This window comes from Coregonus clupeaformis, unplaced genomic scaffold (genome assembly GCF_020615455.1).
Source record: "Coregonus clupeaformis isolate EN_2021a unplaced genomic scaffold, ASM2061545v1 scaf0053, whole genome shotgun sequence".
Classification (NCBI taxonomy): domain Eukaryota; kingdom Metazoa; phylum Chordata; class Actinopteri; order Salmoniformes; family Salmonidae; genus Coregonus; species Coregonus clupeaformis.
In genome coordinates, this window is record NW_025533508.1 from 338,836 (window position 1) to 357,644 (window position 18,809).

An 18,809-nucleotide genomic window follows, 5' to 3' on the forward strand; every position below is an offset into this window, starting at 1 on the left:
GACGAGTTGGTGGTAACGTTGTTTACCTCTCAGTAGCAGGGTAATTTTGGAGGGTAGATTGCATTTCCTCTCATACCAACCCCTAACCCCTCCCCCCTCTTTCCCTCGCCAGACGCTCAAATCTACCAGACTACGAAAACCTTGCTGGATGTTTCAGGAGAACATTTTTAGGACCAGACTTTCATAATTTTTCATCAATTTATGAACTAAGTACGGTGTTTTATCCGTTTTACAAAAGCGGACTTTTTGTGGCGGTAAATTAGAACACAAGAAACATTGTTTCTGAAGGAGCGCACTGGGCGGAGGCAAGGCGGCGACGCAAGCCTTCTAATTATTAATCTAATCTCCACATAGTCTTTTCCATTAATTGGACTTCTGACAGGTAATTTGTTTTCATTTGCCATAAATCTGTTATCAAAGGTTATTTTCCCCGTCAAAACATGTGAACAACCAGGCTACAAAAACGTGACTGCTCTGACAGGCTGTTATACGTGTGATTTGGGAAAGGAAACTGTTATTGACCTGTGCGCACAGCTTCAAAGTTTGTGAATAAATTGCTAAACTTATTTAAATAGCCTTGTAAGTAAACCATATTTTCCTTTTGGTTTAAGGACATTTAGTCTATAGAATGTCCCCCATATCATTACATTTACAACCATTTCTAAATATCGTTGAGAGCACGTGACCATACATTTTTTATGTATTTATTTAACTTTTATTTTATCAGGGAGTCCTACTGAGACCAAGGTATATTTTACAGATGAGCCCTGAATTACATAAATTACAGAAAATACATACATCAAAATATAAATACAAAATGTAAGTAGAAAGAAAAACGAGGTCATAAAAAAATAGCTTTTCATCTATCCAGAAGCCCAGATATTTGTAAGCAGGGACATGATCAATATGGACACCATCCAAAGTACATATCATCAGTTATAGTTATGCGCTCTGTAGAACAACATATGCTTAATTTGACCTGCATTCAATACTAATTGCAGGTCAATAAGGTTTTTCTGTAATACAATGAAGGCAGACTGTAGGTCAGATAGAGCCTGGTCAACCATTGGGGCAATAGTATACACAACAGTATCATCAGCATGCAAGTGCAGGATAACATTTTTGACAGACAAGTCAATATTGTTAATGTAAAAAGTACAGGACCCAGAATCGACCCCTGCGGGACAACTTTCGTAATATCCAGGAAACCTGATTTAACACCATCAGTTGATACACATTGAGTTATATCGGTCAAGTAATTTTTATATCAGTTACATGCAGCCTGGTCTCGACCAATTGAAGAAAGCCTCTGAATTAGCGGTGACTGATCAACAGTATCAAAAGCCTTTGACAGGTCAATGAAGAGGGTAGCACAATGTTTCCTTTTATCCATACAGTAAACCACATAATTTATAACTAGGGATGCAGCAGAGGTAGTGCTATGACCTGGTCTAAAACCTGACTGATGTACATTTAGAATACATTTGAAAGGTAAGAAAGATCTTAGCTGAGAATTAATCAAGGGTTCAAATATTTTAGCTAGGCAAGACAGTTTAGAAATACCATACATGACATAAGCCAATGACTGTATGGCAGAGATTATCAACTAGATTCAGCTGCGGGACGATTTTTACTTGAGCGCATGGTCAGTGGGCCGGAACATAATTACAAATAATTTGTAGACCGCAAGAAGCCCAAATAGATACACTATATATATATAAAAGCATGTGGACACCCCTTCAAATGAGTGGATTTGGCTATTTCAGCCACACCCGTTGCTGACAGGTGTATAAAATTGATCACACAGCCATGCAATCTCCATAGACAAACATTGGCAGTAGAATGGCCTTACTGAAGAGCTCAGTGACTTTCAATGTGGCACCGTCATAGGATGCCACCTTTCCAACAAGTCAGTTGGTCAAATTTCGGCCCTGCTAGAGCTGCCCCGGTCAACTGTAAATTATGTTATTGTGAAGTGGAAAACGTCTATGAGCAACAACGGCTCAGCTGCGAAGTGGTAGGCTACACAAGCTTACGGAATGGGACCGCCGTGTGCTGAAGCGCGTAAAAACGTTTGCCCTCGGTTGCAACACTCACTACTGAGTTCCAAACTGCCTCTGGAAGCAACGTCAGCACAATAACTGTTCGTCGGGAGCTTCATGAAATGGGTTTCAATGGCCGAGCAGCCGCACACAAGCCAAAGATCACCATGTTCAATGCCAAGCGTCGGCTGGAGTGGTGTAAAGCTCGCTGCCATTGAACTTTGGAGCAGTGGAAACCCGTTCTCTGGAGTGATGAATCACGCTTCACCATCTGGCAGTCTGACGGACATATCTGGGTTTGGCGGATGCCAAGAGAACGCCACCTGCCCGAATGCATAGTGCCAACTGTAAAGTTTGGTGGAGGAGAAATAATGGTCTGGGGCTGTTTTTCATGGTTTGGCCTAGGCCCCTTAGTTCCAGTGAAGGGAAATCTTAATGCTACAGCATACAGTGACAATGATTCTGTGCTTCCAACTTTGTGACAACAGTTCGGGGAAGGCCCTTTCCTGTTTCAGCATGACAATGTGCCCGTGCACAAAGCGAGGTCCATACAGAAATGTTTTGTCGAGATTGGTGTGGAAGAACTTAACTGGCCTGCACTGAGCCCTGACCTCAACCCCATCGAACACCTTTGGGATGAATTGGAACGCCGACTGCGAGGCAGGCCTATTTGCCCAACATCCGTGCCCGACCTCACTAATGCTGTTGTGGCTGAATGGAAGCAAGTCCCCACAGCAATGTTCCAACATCTACTGGAAAGCCTTCCCAGAAGTGTGGAGGCTGTTATAGCAGCAAAGTGGGGACCAACTCCAAATGAATGCCCATGATTTTGGAATGAGATCTTCGATGAGCAGGTGTCCACATACCTTTGGTCATGTAGTGTATAATAGTTGAGTAAAACATAATAATTTCAAACCTTGCTTATATTTATATATGGTCACATATCTCTCTATTATGCGTGGGGATACTTTGGAATATATTTACACAATTAAAATCACTTGGAGCTGATTTGCTGTTGTTTTTACAGGCTTTCATGTCCAACAATAAAACTCATTTTAAAACCTTTTTTGCTCAGAAAACTTGGGTAGCCAAAAAAAATCACCCGCGAGCCAAATTCGGCTGCAGGCCGCCAGTTGGGGAACCCTGCTGTATGGCATAGGCATGCTGTACCATAACAGTTGAAAACTGACTAGGTTAACAGTTTTGTTGCTTGTAGTAGGCTAGTCTACTTTTCTTACTTTTTATTTGTCCTTTTCAGTGCAGGCAAAATGCAATAACCTCCCATCTCTCTAGGCAGGAGAGGTAGCTGTCTATAGCCTAGTGGGCTAGATGAAAATCATGACTGAGGTTGAAAGTATTTTCTAAGAATAACTTAGTTTAAACTTTATGTTTACTTGAGGGTGAGCCCAGTCTTCTTTTAAGTAGAATGCTGTAACAAACAAGATTATTGGCCTTTGCTATAACTATTGCAGTAGTTGGTAGATTAAGATATTGATTGGCAGTCCTTTGTTGTTAATCCTGTTCCTAAGGCCTGGTTTCAGTGTTTAAAACCCTGTTTCTCTCTAAACCATGCCACACTGCTCCAACTCAGAAACCATAAGTATGAATAGTTATAGTCACTGTGTGGAACAGCTTCTTTATGCCTTGGGCTAGGGAGGGAACAGATAGGGTCTGTGCCAAAAGATGGGCTCTGATCAGAGTCAGTGGGGCTAATCGTTTTAATGACTGTATGCCATCTGATGCCCATCACAGTATGGTATGCCTTCATATGGAAATCTACTAAATGTACAGAATGAGTTCTGCCCCCACATCTGCTGCCAGGGTAGTTCTTAATGATCATATATCAGTTGGACAGAAGTCCTGAGGTCACTGACTTCATCTGACAGGTTTTGATGGAATGAATACATTATGAGATATATAACAAGGCTAATGTGTATGTTCACCGTTCAATTCTCCAAAAATCCCACAATCATGTTCTGCACATGAATCAAATATGCCCACAGTTCCCTAGAGATTAGTGTCAGGTGAGAAAAATGTTCTGCAGCTCTCCAACAAACAAGATATTTTGTTTAAAGAAACATTTAGGCTTATCTGCTGTCTGTAACACTAATCAGGACACTGCCTGCCTAGGGTGCCAATGCCTCCACACACAACACTCCAGTGTGGGAGTTTTGGTTTAAGAGCCACGACCAGTAAACACATGATGTGAAAATCTAGAAGACGGGTTTGGGCGAACATCTGTAGAAAGAATGGCCTATGTGTGAAAAACAGACTGGAGCGGTATGTGTCATACCGTCGTGAGCAGTGACTGCACATGTCATACCGTCGTGAGCAGTGACTGCACATTCCAGCTGAGAAAAGTTTCAGTGCCTTCAGAAAGTATTCACACCCCTTGACTTTTTCCACATTTTGTTGTTACAGCCTGAATGGTTGAAATGTAGATTTGTTTGTCACTGGCTTACACACAATGCCCCATAATGACAAAGTGGAAATATGTTTTTCAACATTTTTACAAATTAATTAAAATTGAAAAGCTGAAATGTCTTGAGTCAATAATTATTCAACTCCTTTATTATGGCAAGCCTAAATATGTTCAGGAGTAAAAAATGTGCTTAACAAATCACTTAATAAGTTGCATGGACTCACTCTGTGTGCAATAATAGTGTTTAACAAGATTTTTTGAATGACTACCTCATATCTGTAGCCCACACATACAATTATCTGTAAGGTCCCTCAGTCGAGCAGTGAATTTCAAACAACGATTCAAACACAAAGACCAGGGAGGCTTTCCAATGCCTCGCAAAGAAGGGCACCCACTGGTAGATGGGTTAAAAATAAATAAAAAATCAGACATTTAATTACCCTTTGAGCATGGTGAAGCTATTTATTACACTTTGGATGGTGTATCAATACACCCAGTCACTACAAAGATACAGGCGTTGTTCCTTACTCAGTTGCCAGAAAGGAAGCAAACTGCTCAAGGATTTCACCATGAGGCCAATGGTGACTTTATAAGAGTTACAGAGTTTAATTGCTGTGATAGGAGAAAACTGGGGATGGATCAAAAACATTCTTTTCCACAATACTAACCTAATTGACAGTGAAAAGAAGGAAGCCTGTACAGAATAAACATATTCCAAAACATAATCCTGTTTGCAACAAGGCACTAAAGTAATACTGCAAAAAATTTGGCAAAGCAATTCACTTTTTGTCCTGAATACAAAGTGTTATGTTTGGGGCAAATCCAATACAGCACATTACTAAGTACCACTCTCCATATTTTCAAGCATAGTGGTGGCTGCATCATGTTATGGGTATGCTTGTAATTATTTAGGACTGGGAAGCTTTTCAGGAGAAAAAGAAACTGAATGGAGCTAAGCACAGGCAAAATTCTAGAGGAAAACCTGGTTGTCTGCTTTACACCAGACACTGGGAGATTAATTCAGCTTTCAGCAACACAGTAACCTCAAACAAAAGGCCAAATCTACACTGGAGTTGCTTACCAAGAAGACCGTGAATGTTCCTGAGTGGCCAAGTTACAGTGTTGACTTAAGTCTCCTTGAAAATCTATGGCAAGACCTGAAAATGATTGTCTAGCAATGATCAACAACCAATTTGACAGAGCTTGAAGAATTTTGAAAAGAATAATGGGCAAATGTGGCACAATCCAGGTGTGGAAAGCTCTTAGAAACGTACCCAGAAAGACACTCAGCCGTAATCGCTGCGAAAGGTGATTCTAACATGTATTGACTCAGGGGGTTGAATACTTATCTAATCAAGATATATTATTGTTTTATTTCTCATGATTTAATTTTAATTTTTTACAAATGTTAGAATTTGTCTTCCACTTTGACATTACATAGTATTTTGTGTAGATCGTTGACAATAAATTACAATTAAATCCATTTTAATCCCACAATGTAACTCAACGAAATGTGGAAAAAGTCAAGTGGTGTGAATACTTTCTGAAGGCACTGTATGTCTTCAACCTACTGACCAAATATCAAGTGCAACTCAACCTGGGTCTCTCCCCGCTGCACCCCAAACTGCCAGGACAGGACACCCGTGTTCTATGGTGCAGAGACTGAAATAGCCCCCTCTTCCTTTACCCTGAGTCAGGAGCTAATAACATAATGGGGGAACTGTTTAAGTCTAGCAGCAACAGACCATGGCCTCCATATTCCTAATAGGTCAGCTATAAGATCACAAGATGTTGGGTTATTCGAAAGCATCACCTCAATGTTTAATTGCTCCCCACTGGTCAGGGGCACAAACAAGTAATGTGAAGTCAAGAATAAGTGCTAATTCTGTAGATGACCTTTTCCCTGTAGTTTCATTTCTTGAGCGAGATTGGCGAGATTTCAAGAACCTTCTTTGATAGTGAAGTGTTAAAGTTGCAGGGTGTTGTGACTAGCTCTGCTGGGAGACTGTCCCCTCAGATACAAAGCTGTATGTGTTCAGCAACAAGGCTTACGTTAAACCACCGGGATCTGCACCTATTCCCCCCACAACCACACCTGTCAGACACTGGTGGTGGGAGAACTTCAACACTCCTCTGTTCAGGACAACTATGTAAGCCTGTTGTGTTTCCTCATTATGGGCCCAGCAGTCTTTCCATTACGTTATGCTTGAAATATGTCTTTGTCATGTATCAACTTGAGTCCTTCCAGGGGATTGACCTTCTCAAATAAAGTATTTGCTTTCTGTTTTGCCATTTTTCTACAACACTTTCAGTCTGTTGTCTTTGTGAGGTCCTTAATGTTTCTGGTGGTTGTTTCCCCCTTGTCTCCAGGTGACATGGATCTTTCTCTGTTGGTGGCATTCTGCTCCTGTGTTTCTCCTGCTTTGGGTGAGCTTTTTTCTTTCACGTACTTTCACTTTCTTTGTTTGAGCTTTTCTCTCAAATGACTCCAGCACTTGAATGGTGACTGAGGAACCAGACAAATGCATTTGTAGTCACTGACAGTGCTGATATTAGTATTGGTACAGTGTAGCAGACTAAAAACATGTCATTCTCAGTGTGGTTGAGGGTACTGTAATGTCTTCTTTAGAGTACGGGAGGAAAAAGTATGAAAATGTATGCACTCACTACTAAGCAGTGTGTCTGCTAAATGACTAAAATGTCAAAATTAGTGCCAGTGATGAGCTGGTCTCTGGTCTGTCTGTACTAACAGGGTCAGGATTTGGCAGGGAGATGCCAGGTAAGTTGGCAGTGCATTGGATGCCTCAGTTGTGTCATAAAGGAATGAGAAATGCAGTCTGTCTGCCTTGGAATGGTCACAGAATTCACGGCCATCTTTGTTTTTTGCTTATCAGTTGCCCTAGAGCAGTGTTTCCCAACTCCTTGAGTACCCCTTTTTTTTTGTTTCAGTACACATTTTTATTGTAGCCCTGGACAAGCACACCTGATTCAAATGTCAACTAATCATCAAGCCCTCGATGAGTTGAATCAGGTGTTCAACAAAAATGTGTGCTGTTGGGAAACACTGCCCTAGAGCAGGGTTTCCCAACCCTCTCCTTTGGCCCATCCAGACTTTTCACATTTTTGTTTTAACACGAAACTGGCACGGTCATTCACAGCGCAGTGTTTCCCCTAGGATTTTTTTCAGCAGCGGTGGGGGGAGGTTGGGGGTTGCAGCGGATGGGTTCTTCGGATGGGTTCTTCCATACATGTACATTTATATATACACTACCAGTCAAAGTTTGGACACACCTACTCATTCAAGGGTTTTTCTTTATTTTTTACAATGTTTTACATTGTAGAATAATAGTGAAGACATCAAAACTATGAAATAACACATATGGAATCATGTAGTAAACAAAAAAGTGTTAAACAAATCAAAATATATTTTAAATTTGAGATTTTTCAAATAGCCACCCTTTGCCTTGATGACAGCTTTGCACACTCTTGGCATTCTCTCAACCAGCTTCACCTGGAATGCTTTTCCAACAGTCTTGAAGGAGTTCCCACATTTGCTGAGCACTTGTTGGCTGCTTTTCCTTCACGCTGCGGTCCGACTCATCCCAAACCATCTCAATTGGGTTGAGGTCGGGGGATTGTGGAGGCCAGGTCATCTGATGATGACATGATGACATGATTCCATGCTCCATATGTGTTATTTCATAGTTTTGATGTCTTTACTATTATTCTACAAATAGTAAAATTAAGAAAAACCCTGGATTGAGTAGGTGTGTCCAAACCTTTGACTGGTACTGTATAAAGAAAAATGTTAATTTTTTGTATATTTCAGTGGTGGGTGACCAATGCAAATAGGGGAGACACTGCAGTGTGATAGAGGGAAGTGTGTAGTGTCATATATTTTAGCAAACTGTAGTGTCTTTAGAGTGCCAGTGATTAAAGAATGAGCTGGTCTCTGGTCTGCCTGTGTACTAACAGGGTCATCTATAGGCAGGGACATGCCAGGTAAGTTTGTTGTATTGGATGCCTCAGTGGTGTCATAAAGGAATGTTGTCTGTCTTGGAATGGACACTGAGAATGCATGGCCATATTTGTTATTGGCTGGTCAGTTGCCCTAGAGCAGGGTTTCCCAAACTCGGTCCTGGGGTCCCCCCTGGGTGCAGATTTAGTTTTTTGCCCTAGCACTACACAGCTAATTCAAATAAACAACTCATCATCAATCTTTGATTATTTAAAGAATGCTATGGCAAAAAAACTGGTTGTCTAGGTCTTAATTGAAAGGAAAGACCAGCAGACACTAGGCCCTCTATGGAATGAGTTTGACACCCCTGCCCTAGAGTATGGCTGTCTATAGAGTAACTAGCTTTGCTCTGTCTGTACTTACAGATTGCACAACTATATTGATTAAGTACTATTGTGTAAGGATTTCAAGTTATGATTAAATCCAGTTCATTTGAACTAGGCTCATCTAGACTGCTGTAAGAAAGAGCCTTTTTGCTTTCCTGGCCAGGATTAGGCATTTTCTCATGTGAGGGATTTGAGCAATCAGTCATTTGGTATGCAGCCAAGCCTCCCATATTGTAGTAGCATGTGGCACTAGGCACTCCTACACTGTACTTTGGGTTGTGTTGTGCTGACTTGTTCCTGAGCAGATTGCCCTACATTAGTTGTTTTTCTCCTCAGTCAACAGGGTGATTTGGGCAGGATATGAGTTCCCCTGGTAATGGAGAGGGTTGACACCAAACGGAAGTGTTTGTTGGACATTAGGCTTATCTACTGCACCATAAAAAGCCCTGCTGGCTCGGGTTGTCGTTCTCTGACATCCTTTAGAAGAAAACTAAATGAAAATGTCAGCAGATACGAGATGAGCCAATCAGAGGAACATTTCATTGTTAGAGAGCTGAACATTGATTAGTGTACTACACCTTGGAATCTTCAAGAAGGGGTTATTTTACCTCTGTATTCCATGGAGCAGGAGTCATTTATTTGTTGTTTGGTGATCCAGATAACGTGACATCCATGTGATTTAGATTCTTAATCTAAATGGTATTGTAAGGAAAAATGTGACCTTTGGTTGATTCCCAAATGGTTACTCGCACTGCACAAGCCAACATGTACGCACGCATACACACAGTAAAGTCTGCTTTATTACAGCGCCTACCTGAGCTGACATGGGTCACTGGCCTTAGAAATGACTGCAGAGTGGGTATGGTTATTAATGCATCAGGACTTGCAACTCTGTGTGGTGTCTTGCATCATTGTAGCATTTCCATGAATAACTGCTTTCAACAGAGCTGCTTATTGAACACTGCATTTTGCAGCTTCCCCTTTACTCATATGAGGAGAGAGGCACCTGAGTGTTGCCAGATTGTATTTAAAAGCATGCACTGTATATCACATCATGCATGCACCATTCCTAAACCTTCAGTACAAGTGGACCATATTTTTTAAAAGCACAGAACACTACAACCAGTCTTACTATCATGTGTACAGTAGTCACTAGTTACATTCAATGCAAACCTCTGGAACACTTGACTACAGTTCTGAAAGTAAACAGAGCCTAATATCAGTCATGAAAGCTTCATAGTTCACACCAAGCACACAGTCAGAGCTAATGTCTGTCAATCACTAATGCTTTCTGTCTTTTCTTTTTCAGCATCGACGATGGATGAAAAAGGTAAAGGTTTCTTGTTTCAAATGAATATTACTGTATCGATTGTATTTCACTTTAAAGAGCATGTTGGCAAAGAGTTAAATCACATACATTTTGGTCACTCGCCATCTTTTTCACACCAGTTGCACTCAACTCAGTTAACGTTTGAATTAGTTTAGCTCCAAACTTGGTGTGTGAGTTTCCATTGAAAGGGACCACTATGAGTGTGTGCGATTTAAATTAGATTTAATTCCCAGCGGTTCCTTTACAATGCATTCCATCTGGCGCCATGCACAGCTCTGTCGCCAATCTGCTTTGGCTCCCGAGGGGACAAGTTGTCTAATGTGCCTTTTTTAATACTGTAGTTACAATTTCAATGTACACTGAATAACTGTGAATAATAACATTCTACAAAATGCAGAGTCACTAAGTTCATATGGTTTTCATGTTATCCCTCTCCTCCTCCTCTTCTCCCCTCCCAGACTATGACGCTGCGTTTCACTATGGTGAGTGGGGGATGGATCAACATGGACTAACTCCACAGGGGGCAAACGTGACACTTCTCAGGGAATATCTGGGAGGTCAAGAAGGCTCGCATTTTCCCTCCATTTTTTCAGGAGCGTCGGAAAACATTGACCCCTCGGGCCACGCTTCCGTAGTTCAACTGACAAACAGTTATAGTCCCGCCCACTCTGTTGTAGTAGCCTCATTGCTAAACACATCACAACCATTATAGAGATTCTGTCATCAAACCCGTTCATTGCTCTATCCTGTCTTCAGTAGGTCTATGCATTCTCAGACACATTATAGGATGTATTCAGCTCTTATAGTGAATATTCTTCCATGTTTGAGGCAGTAATATCAATCAGACTATAGATATCTATAGGTATGAACCTGATGGATATATGAATCGTGGCATAAACAGTAGGAGCATATGTTTGAATGATCTCATAGGAATGTGATTGTGTGATAATTACATAGCTATGCTGCATACACCCTAAGAGGGTTCAGTGCATACGTATGTACTGAATGAGATATTTTAAGTTACACTGTGACTTGCACATGTTCCGTAGTAGTGGGCCTTGGTGTGCAGGGATAAAAATGTATTTCTGTTTCAGACTATGAATCTCTGAGGATCGGTGGACTGATCTTCGCTGTGGTATTGTTTGTCATGGGCATTGTCCTCATCGTCAGTAAGTCTGTCGGCCTAAGTACGGTTATACTTAAAATACAATTTTAAGTATTACACTTACATTTTAATTACCCATTGAAATAACATTTGATTAGTGTCATAAGTTTATTTCTACTGTACCAATCTCATTCCATAATGATGGTATTTCTGCGCTGTTCAACATGCTGATCCAGTGGACAGCCCCTCTTTACCAGTCCAGTCCTTATAAACAAGCCTGGGATCAGTTACTTTCCGGGGGCTGGGACGCAGGCCAACATGCCTTGCACAACGCCCAGACCCCCAGGACACCCAACACCTCTCTGCCGTGTAGACGTCTGCACATCTAGGGCACTAACTAAAACTGGCCTGGACACTATGCAGCCTTGTCCCCTCCCTCCTCATCTCCTGCCCTTGCACTCATCCACCCCACCCCAGGCATAGCTGCAGCCCCCCACCCACCCTAACTCTCACCCCAGGCATAGCTGCAGTCCCCCAGCCACCCTAACTCTTACCCCAGGCATCTATTACATTAGTCAGCCCATACATTAGTCATAGATACCACAGGGGGCAGAGGGAGTGCCCCCTCTCCTGCTACTGCACTCCCTCTGCCCCCTGCAAAGAGAAGGCGTTGGGTTTGTAGTGTCCTGTCCAAGCTAATAATTTAGATTTAGAATAATCAAGCACTTAGTTTGTGTATTTTTAACTGGATAGGATAGGGTCTTGTAAAATATGTAATATACCAATATTCCAACTTCTATACAGAGCGGTTGCTATAGTATCTTCATTCTAGTGTTAGTTTACCAGGCAGTATTTTTCATTCTAGTGTAAGTTTACCAGGCATGTGTCTTTGACACCTAGGATGGAGAGAGTATATCAGCTTTCCATCATAGTAGCTCTTTTTCACACCAATTTCTCTCTCTCTCTCTCTCTGCAGGCCGGAAATGCCAATGCAAATCAAGTCCGAAGTCACGGTAAGTTGGGCGAAGAAGAGATACAGTGTTGATTAAAACATGGCAGAGAGAGACCATGACTGAGTTCATTGTAAGGCTATTAACCTCTTAAGGATCGGACCCTTTCTTTCCATTTGTGCCTAAAATGACATACCCAGATCTAACTGCCTGTAGCTCAGGACCTGAAGCAAGGATATGCATATTCTTGATAACATTTGAAAGGAAACACTTTGAAGTTTGTGGAAATGTGAAATTAATGTAGGAGAATGTAACACATTAGATCTGATAAAAGATAATACAAACTATTTGTTTTTTGTTCCATCTTTGAAATAAAAGAGAAAGGCCACAATATAAATTGCAGTTTAGGTGCAATTTAGATTTTGGCCACTAGATGGCAGCAGTGTGTGTGCAACGTTTCAGATTGATCCAGTGAAGCATTGCAATACTGGACTATTTTGTATCAAGTCTGCCGAATTGGTCAATTGATACATTTTCAAGTACATAACTATAGAGAACATACAAAAATGATATGGTAATACAAAATGTAAGTTTACACACTCCCAGGAATGTCATACATGATGGATCAATAGCTTATACACTAACTTTCACACATCTAGATGGCAGGGCGGGGTGGGTGTGTAGCCAGAGACAGCAAGGGTTCAAACTGTAGGACCCAGTTCCTACATTTTATCAAACAAAACTATGCTACATTTTATCTCTGGGACCCTTAGGATGACAAATCAGAGCAAGATTACTGAATGTAAGTACATTATTTACCTTCAGAGGTGAATGTATCAAACCAGTTGCAGTGATAAGTTTTTTGTTGTTGTGCACTCTCCTCAAACAATAGCATGGTATTTTTTCACTGTAATAGCTACTGTAAATTGGACAGTGCAGTTAGATTAACAATAATTTAAGCTTTCTGCCCATATAAGACATGTCTATGTCCTGGAAAGTTTGCTGTTACTTACAACAGTCATGCTAATCACATTAGCGCATTAGCTCAACTAACCTGTATACGGGACACCGATCCCGTAGAGGTTAAAGTGTCATCTCAAGACTCGTAAGAGGAGCTATTTAGAATATTCTTAACAGTTAGACAGAAGCTTCAGTACTCAGTTTGATTTTCAATACATTTTCCCCCTATGTTTTAGGGTTTAGATGGCTTGGTTAGGTACTGTATACTTTTTTATCACTGTCCAAGTAGTGATTTTGTTCTAGTGGTTTACCTGTTAGTTACAGTTTGTTTTCAATTTCCCTCTCTTAGGCCTGTTGGGGTACCTGAGGCACTGACAGAGGCAGGGCCTGTGACAGGTAAAAGTAATCTATATCTTTGTCTTCATTGCCATATCAAACGTCTGATTTGTATGTATCATTTTTATTTATGAAACAAATACATCTCATCATGACACCTATCTGCTCTCAGGTCCTCAGTGATGTGAAGTCTCGCCACCAGGCGGCAGCATCGGACAGTAGAGGACTACTATGGCCATCTCCCAGAAAGCACAAGGCTCCTTTTTTAAATTCCATCCTGCTGATATGTTCTCTTGAAATTTTTTGCTTTTCTCTTTTTTTCTATATGAATGAATCTACAATGACAGAACTTTTAGGAAATAATTGGTTGATGCAGTAGGGTTGTTTTAATTGTAGGCTATATATTAAACCTCCTGTCATATGTGATAAACACACATGAACAAGTGATTTTGTAAGTTAGAACTTGACTATTTATGACTATTTTAAATTGTAATATTTCCAGACTGTTAAATAAAGTGATGTAGATTGGTAATTGTGTGTTGTGTTCCAACTTTTCCTAGTATCAGTCACTGGCATAGATGGTCTCCCTGTCAGTCACTGCCACTGGCACAGTCTTGCCCCAGTAGCGCAGTTCTAATGGATATGCAGCACACCTCTTTTGCTGATGTTGCACCTTTCTGCAGGCATTAGTAGACAAATTCATTCAACCTCCTGACAAGCGCAGTAACATCAAACATGCTGTAGCCTATTGTTTAGAACCATTGTTGCATGCTAATCTGACTGTTTTGTGCTTTAACAAAAGTGGCCTATAATTTTATCATGAAAATAACCCAGTTATGGTTATTGGTATATTCTTGGCCAAAGGGGGTCTAGCTGCAGGATGGATGAGGGAAGGGACCTGTCATAGACAGCTTTTCAATAGGGACACATTTATTTCCTCCATCTATGAAAGTGGCCACAATCGAAAGAAGAGGGGTGTTGACTGCATAAGATAAACATTTTTATCATTTCATTAGAAAAATACTTGAAATAACAATTCCCATTTGAAATGTAAAGAATTCCCCTAAATTAACTTGGTCACTCAAATTTAGGCTAGCTAAGGCATTCCTTGTGAAATAATGTAGCTTATTAAACTGGAGGCAAAATGATTGCATAAAAGATCACATGCATTATCTGCCTACACCACCATCAGGGACTTGCAGATGTTTTCATCTCTACTATACATTTGCTCTGTGTATTTTTATATAGATGAGAAGACGGGGATTCCTTTGTGCACAGCCTCTCCCTTGTTGCTCGGTTGCTAGGGATATCTTCTCTCCTCGTGCCGCAGTACAGGAGGAGAGAGGTGCCAATGGGTGGAAAAGGGAGAGACCTGTTAGCGCATTCCTTCCCTTGCAGTTTCCCACGCCTCTTCAGGGCATGATGATAGTAGTCTACTCGAGCGCAGTAGAATACTATCCGCATTGGCTGGCACATTTTTTTTCTTCTTCTTCACACAATCTTTGGGGGATACCTCAATAGACTGAGGCTGCAGCACTGAATAGCCTGTAACAGAATGCAGTGCCTGTGCTTCACCACCAGAGGACCCCCCCTCATGCTTTCTAGGTGTTGGTGCAATTTACTTTATTGAGCCGCAGTTTTCTTTCTTTCTTTTCTTCCCATCCTACTCCTCCACACCTCCGAAGTGCGCGTCTTCCCATTTTCTGTCCGCTGACCTGAAAACCTGCATCCGGGCGCAAGAGAGACTCAGCAGACATACTGAGTATATCCACACTGCAGTCATGGCAACTGAAGGAGGTTTGTCCAATCTTTTTTTCTGAATGTAGCCTATGCTAGAGCATCTTTAAATCTAAAAAGACCAAAACATTTAAAAATACATAGTGAGTTTCATAATGTTTTTTTTCTTCAGTTCTGTGTTTTATGTACAGGTTCTTTGCACAGGCTGAATCTTGCACATCAATTATTTAGGCTAAGCTTGCTCCTAGACTTATCTCATCAATTTCTACTTCATGGAAATGATGAACAATTGGTGCATTGCTGCTAGAGCGCCAATAAAGGCTACTTTTCCCATGTTTTGGATCCCTTTCCGTTTAATCTATGAACCTATTGCTTATTATTTTTCAAATTACGTATTACTCACTGTATTTCCATGCTTAACATTTGTAAATTAATAGTTTTCTTATCATTTGTGAATGGTTGTGTTGGCTTGCCCATCAGGGTGCAAGAGGGGAGGGGATAGTGCGCTTGGGAGAAGTTGAACGCGCCAACTAAGCCATTACATAAAGTGGGGGCTCAGCAACATAAAGTCGCATTGTCGACGCTCTGTTTAAGTGCTGCCAATATGATCTTATAGCCTTCTGCTCGGTAAAGTCAAGAGATAGCATACCTATTTACTTGAACTATGGCTGGGAGCTCTCATCTGAAGATGTTGGAGCACAGTTCAGCACCAGGGGTGTGGACAGCACTTTAGTGGATAAATAAAATATTGTATTAACAATTATTAGGATTGTTCAATTTTTGAACACAACCGATATGGATAATCGATACATGCAACTTGATTGATTGTCTTGTAAATCGCGTTGCATTGAACGCCCCTCGTGCGCTTCTAATCCACTTTCTGTGGCCGGTCTTTTTCTGCTGAGCAAAGACCCTGCATTGATCAGCGCTCCTTAGTCAGCAGCGCTGAGACGGCTGTGGTCGTCTAAAGAAAACGCCTAGTAAACTGGAAGATTTACGCAAAATATATTCCTGTTGGTGTAGCGCATTGATTTGATTTCCAATTGGTCCATTCGTGTGATCACATTAAGCAAAATAACGCACTAACTCAAATTGCAATTGCCTTCATCGCTATCGTGAGTATGCCAACTTAGAATCAGTAATTAATATGAGAGCAAAATCTGTCCACATTAGGCTACTCATGTTCCGACGTTTTCCCAAAACCGGTCGAGTTCTGCTGTCCATGGTGCTGAACCGACTCCCATCCCAAAAGGGCGTTCCCATGAGTTTCGACTCGGTCTATTGGCTGTTCTCCTCTCCAGTACTGCAAGATCCTGCCATCTTTTATAACTTATATTACATAATGTTGGAACCTTGTTATTCTTCGTGGTTCTCTGTAGCTCAACTGGTAGAGCACGGCGCTTGTAACGCCAGGGTAGTGGGTTCGATCCCGGGGACCACCCATACACAAAAAATGTATGCACGCTTGACTGTAAGTCGCTTTGGATAAAAGCGTCTGCTAAATGGCTTATTATTAGGCCAAATGTGGATTATACATGGTTGTTTGTTCTGACTAATAATGTGTGTTTTCTGTACAGAATCAATGTTTCATGATCAAAGTGACTTCGAATATGGTGAGTGAATTCATCCCAATGGATTCATTTGTTATTTGAGTCACACCATACATGGCATGTGAGTTGTACCATGTTACTACTACTAATGGTCATGTTTATAGATTTTTTTATGGTTTCAGATTATGAGACACTTCGAACTACAGGGGTCATCATTGGTGTGATCTTGTTTGTGTCGGGTATCCTAATAGCTCTTAGTAAGTATGCTTGCGGGAAACACACACCGCCTAGTCTGTCACATGCTCACCCGTAACTCTCTGAAGGTTATCCTAGACATCTGTAACTTTTCATCTCTTCAACAGGTAAAAAACTCACATGCTCAAAATCGTCTTCCAAGTAAGAGTTTGCACATGGCTTGGCAGTTGCTCCGCCTGTGCATGTGGAATGCATCAGACTTTGGAAGAGGAGTCCCCACCAAATACAGGATGGCTTTACGAATACTATTTTACTGTCACCATGTCTGCCCTTTCCCCCTCTCTCCCCTCCCACAGTGGATCCTATGTCTGAATGCTGCCTATTGGTTAAGAGATTACAGTCCTGCCCTCCCTCCCTAAATCCAACAACACTGCCCACCTATTCAACTAATTAAGCAGTCACCCTTATACAGAGCATCCTGTTACAGTCAAATGTTTCAAGATAGTCTAGTGGTCTAACTCTGAAATGGTTGAAAATCAAGTGTTCTTGTCAACCAAACAATATTAAGGAAATGTCCTGCATTAGGGCTTTTTTGGGGCCCTTGGTTGAGAATGGGGACTGTTGTTGCATGGGTTGGCAGTGTGGGTGGATGGCCTCAAATAGTGTATGTTTACAGCCAATGGCATGCCGACCCTGTCTCTCCCTCTCTCCTACCCTTCGAGAGAGGACACCGATTTGGAAGATCCTGACAAATCTCTGCATTTTGCCCCAAATTGAATCCTATGCTTGTCAAAGCTTTGTGGCCACAACCCCTTCTGTGCATGGAGACAGTTGACCTAATCTCTCTAAAATACCTTCTCTTTGGTCAAAACACACATGATCTGGGTTACATTGTGGTTGTTTCCACAAAGCTTTGAGGTGAACTGAACTGTCTGAACTATCCAGGATTGCTTCCTTTAATTCCCTTTCTCTCCTTGTGTCAGAGTGAATAACTGTCTTCTCTTGTCTTCTCGTCTTCAGCTCTAATACAGCAGGCACCCAAATACCAAAGACAGAGGGTAAGCCTCTGAGAGAGAGAGAGAGAGAGAGAGAGAGAGAGAGAGAGAGAGAGAGAGAGAGAGAGAGAGAGAGAGAGAGAGAGAGAGAGAGAGAGAGAGAGAGAGAGAGAGAGAGAGAGAGAGAGAGAGAGAGAGAGAGAGAGAGAGAGAGAGAGAGAGAGAGAGAGAGAGAGAGAGAGAGAGAGAGAGAGAGAGAGAGAGAGAGAGAGAGAGAGAGAGAGAGAGAGAGAGAGAGAGAGAGAGAGAGAGAGAGAAACCCACTGTCCTCTATCTTGTGTTGCAGTGCCTCCTCAAACAGTATAGACGAAGTGTGCATGGAGGCGAGGGAGAGTCATCATTGGAGGTGCTGCAGAGAGGCAAACACACACAGTAACACACACTGACTTGTTTATGGCTGACACACACCAGTGTCCATTGGAACATCAAGTATGTTACACACCCAGCCCAAGCTGACCAGAAGAATGATTCAATTGTCAATCTTGATTTAAATAAAATGTATATCAAGCCAAGATGAAGAAGTGACTCTTAACCGTCTTTGTGACTTGTGTATTAGGTGCTATCATTCTACCTTGCCCAGGAGAGAAAGTAAAGTAGCCTTCAGTGCTGATTTGGGGTTTATCCTTACCCCAATCTGCACCAAAAGCAACTAAAAGCAACAAAAAAACATACCTGGCCCAAGATCAGCTTTCAGGTGCACTGTAAATCTGTATCATGATGTGGGTAGTGTTGAAACAGAACTGAGTGCTGTGTTCTCTCTCTTCCTTGCTTTTGACTTCATGC

General features: G+C 41.5%; 2 protein-coding genes across 2 annotated transcripts; both read left to right on the top strand.

Annotated features, from left to right (window-relative positions):
• The first annotated feature begins 6,482 nt into the window (after nucleotides 1-6,482).
• Nucleotides 6,483-14,021, top strand: LOC121543057 (FXYD domain-containing ion transport regulator 6). The gene is made up of 10 exons (XM_041852751.2): nucleotides 6,483-6,614; nucleotides 6,835-6,891; nucleotides 7,217-7,243; nucleotides 8,440-8,466; nucleotides 10,118-10,138; nucleotides 10,597-10,620; nucleotides 11,233-11,307; nucleotides 12,220-12,256; nucleotides 13,503-13,549; nucleotides 13,662-14,021. The coding sequence occupies exons 1-10, from the start codon at nucleotides 6,494-6,496 to the stop codon at nucleotides 13,670-13,672; spliced, it is 447 nt and encodes a 148-aa protein (XP_041708685.1). The 5' UTR covers nucleotides 6,483-6,493; the 3' UTR covers nucleotides 13,673-14,021.
• Nucleotides 14,022-14,804: 783 nt separating this feature from the next.
• LOC121573912 (phospholemman) lies at nucleotides 14,805-18,544 on the top strand. Its single transcript, XM_041886321.2, has 5 exons — nucleotides 14,805-15,286; nucleotides 16,804-16,839; nucleotides 16,959-17,033; nucleotides 17,992-18,029; nucleotides 18,313-18,544. Exons 1-5 carry the CDS (start codon nucleotides 15,271-15,273, stop codon nucleotides 18,400-18,402), a joined length of 255 nt encoding a protein of 84 aa, XP_041742255.1. The 5' UTR covers nucleotides 14,805-15,270; the 3' UTR covers nucleotides 18,403-18,544.
• The last annotated feature ends 265 nt before the right edge of the window (nucleotides 18,545-18,809 follow it).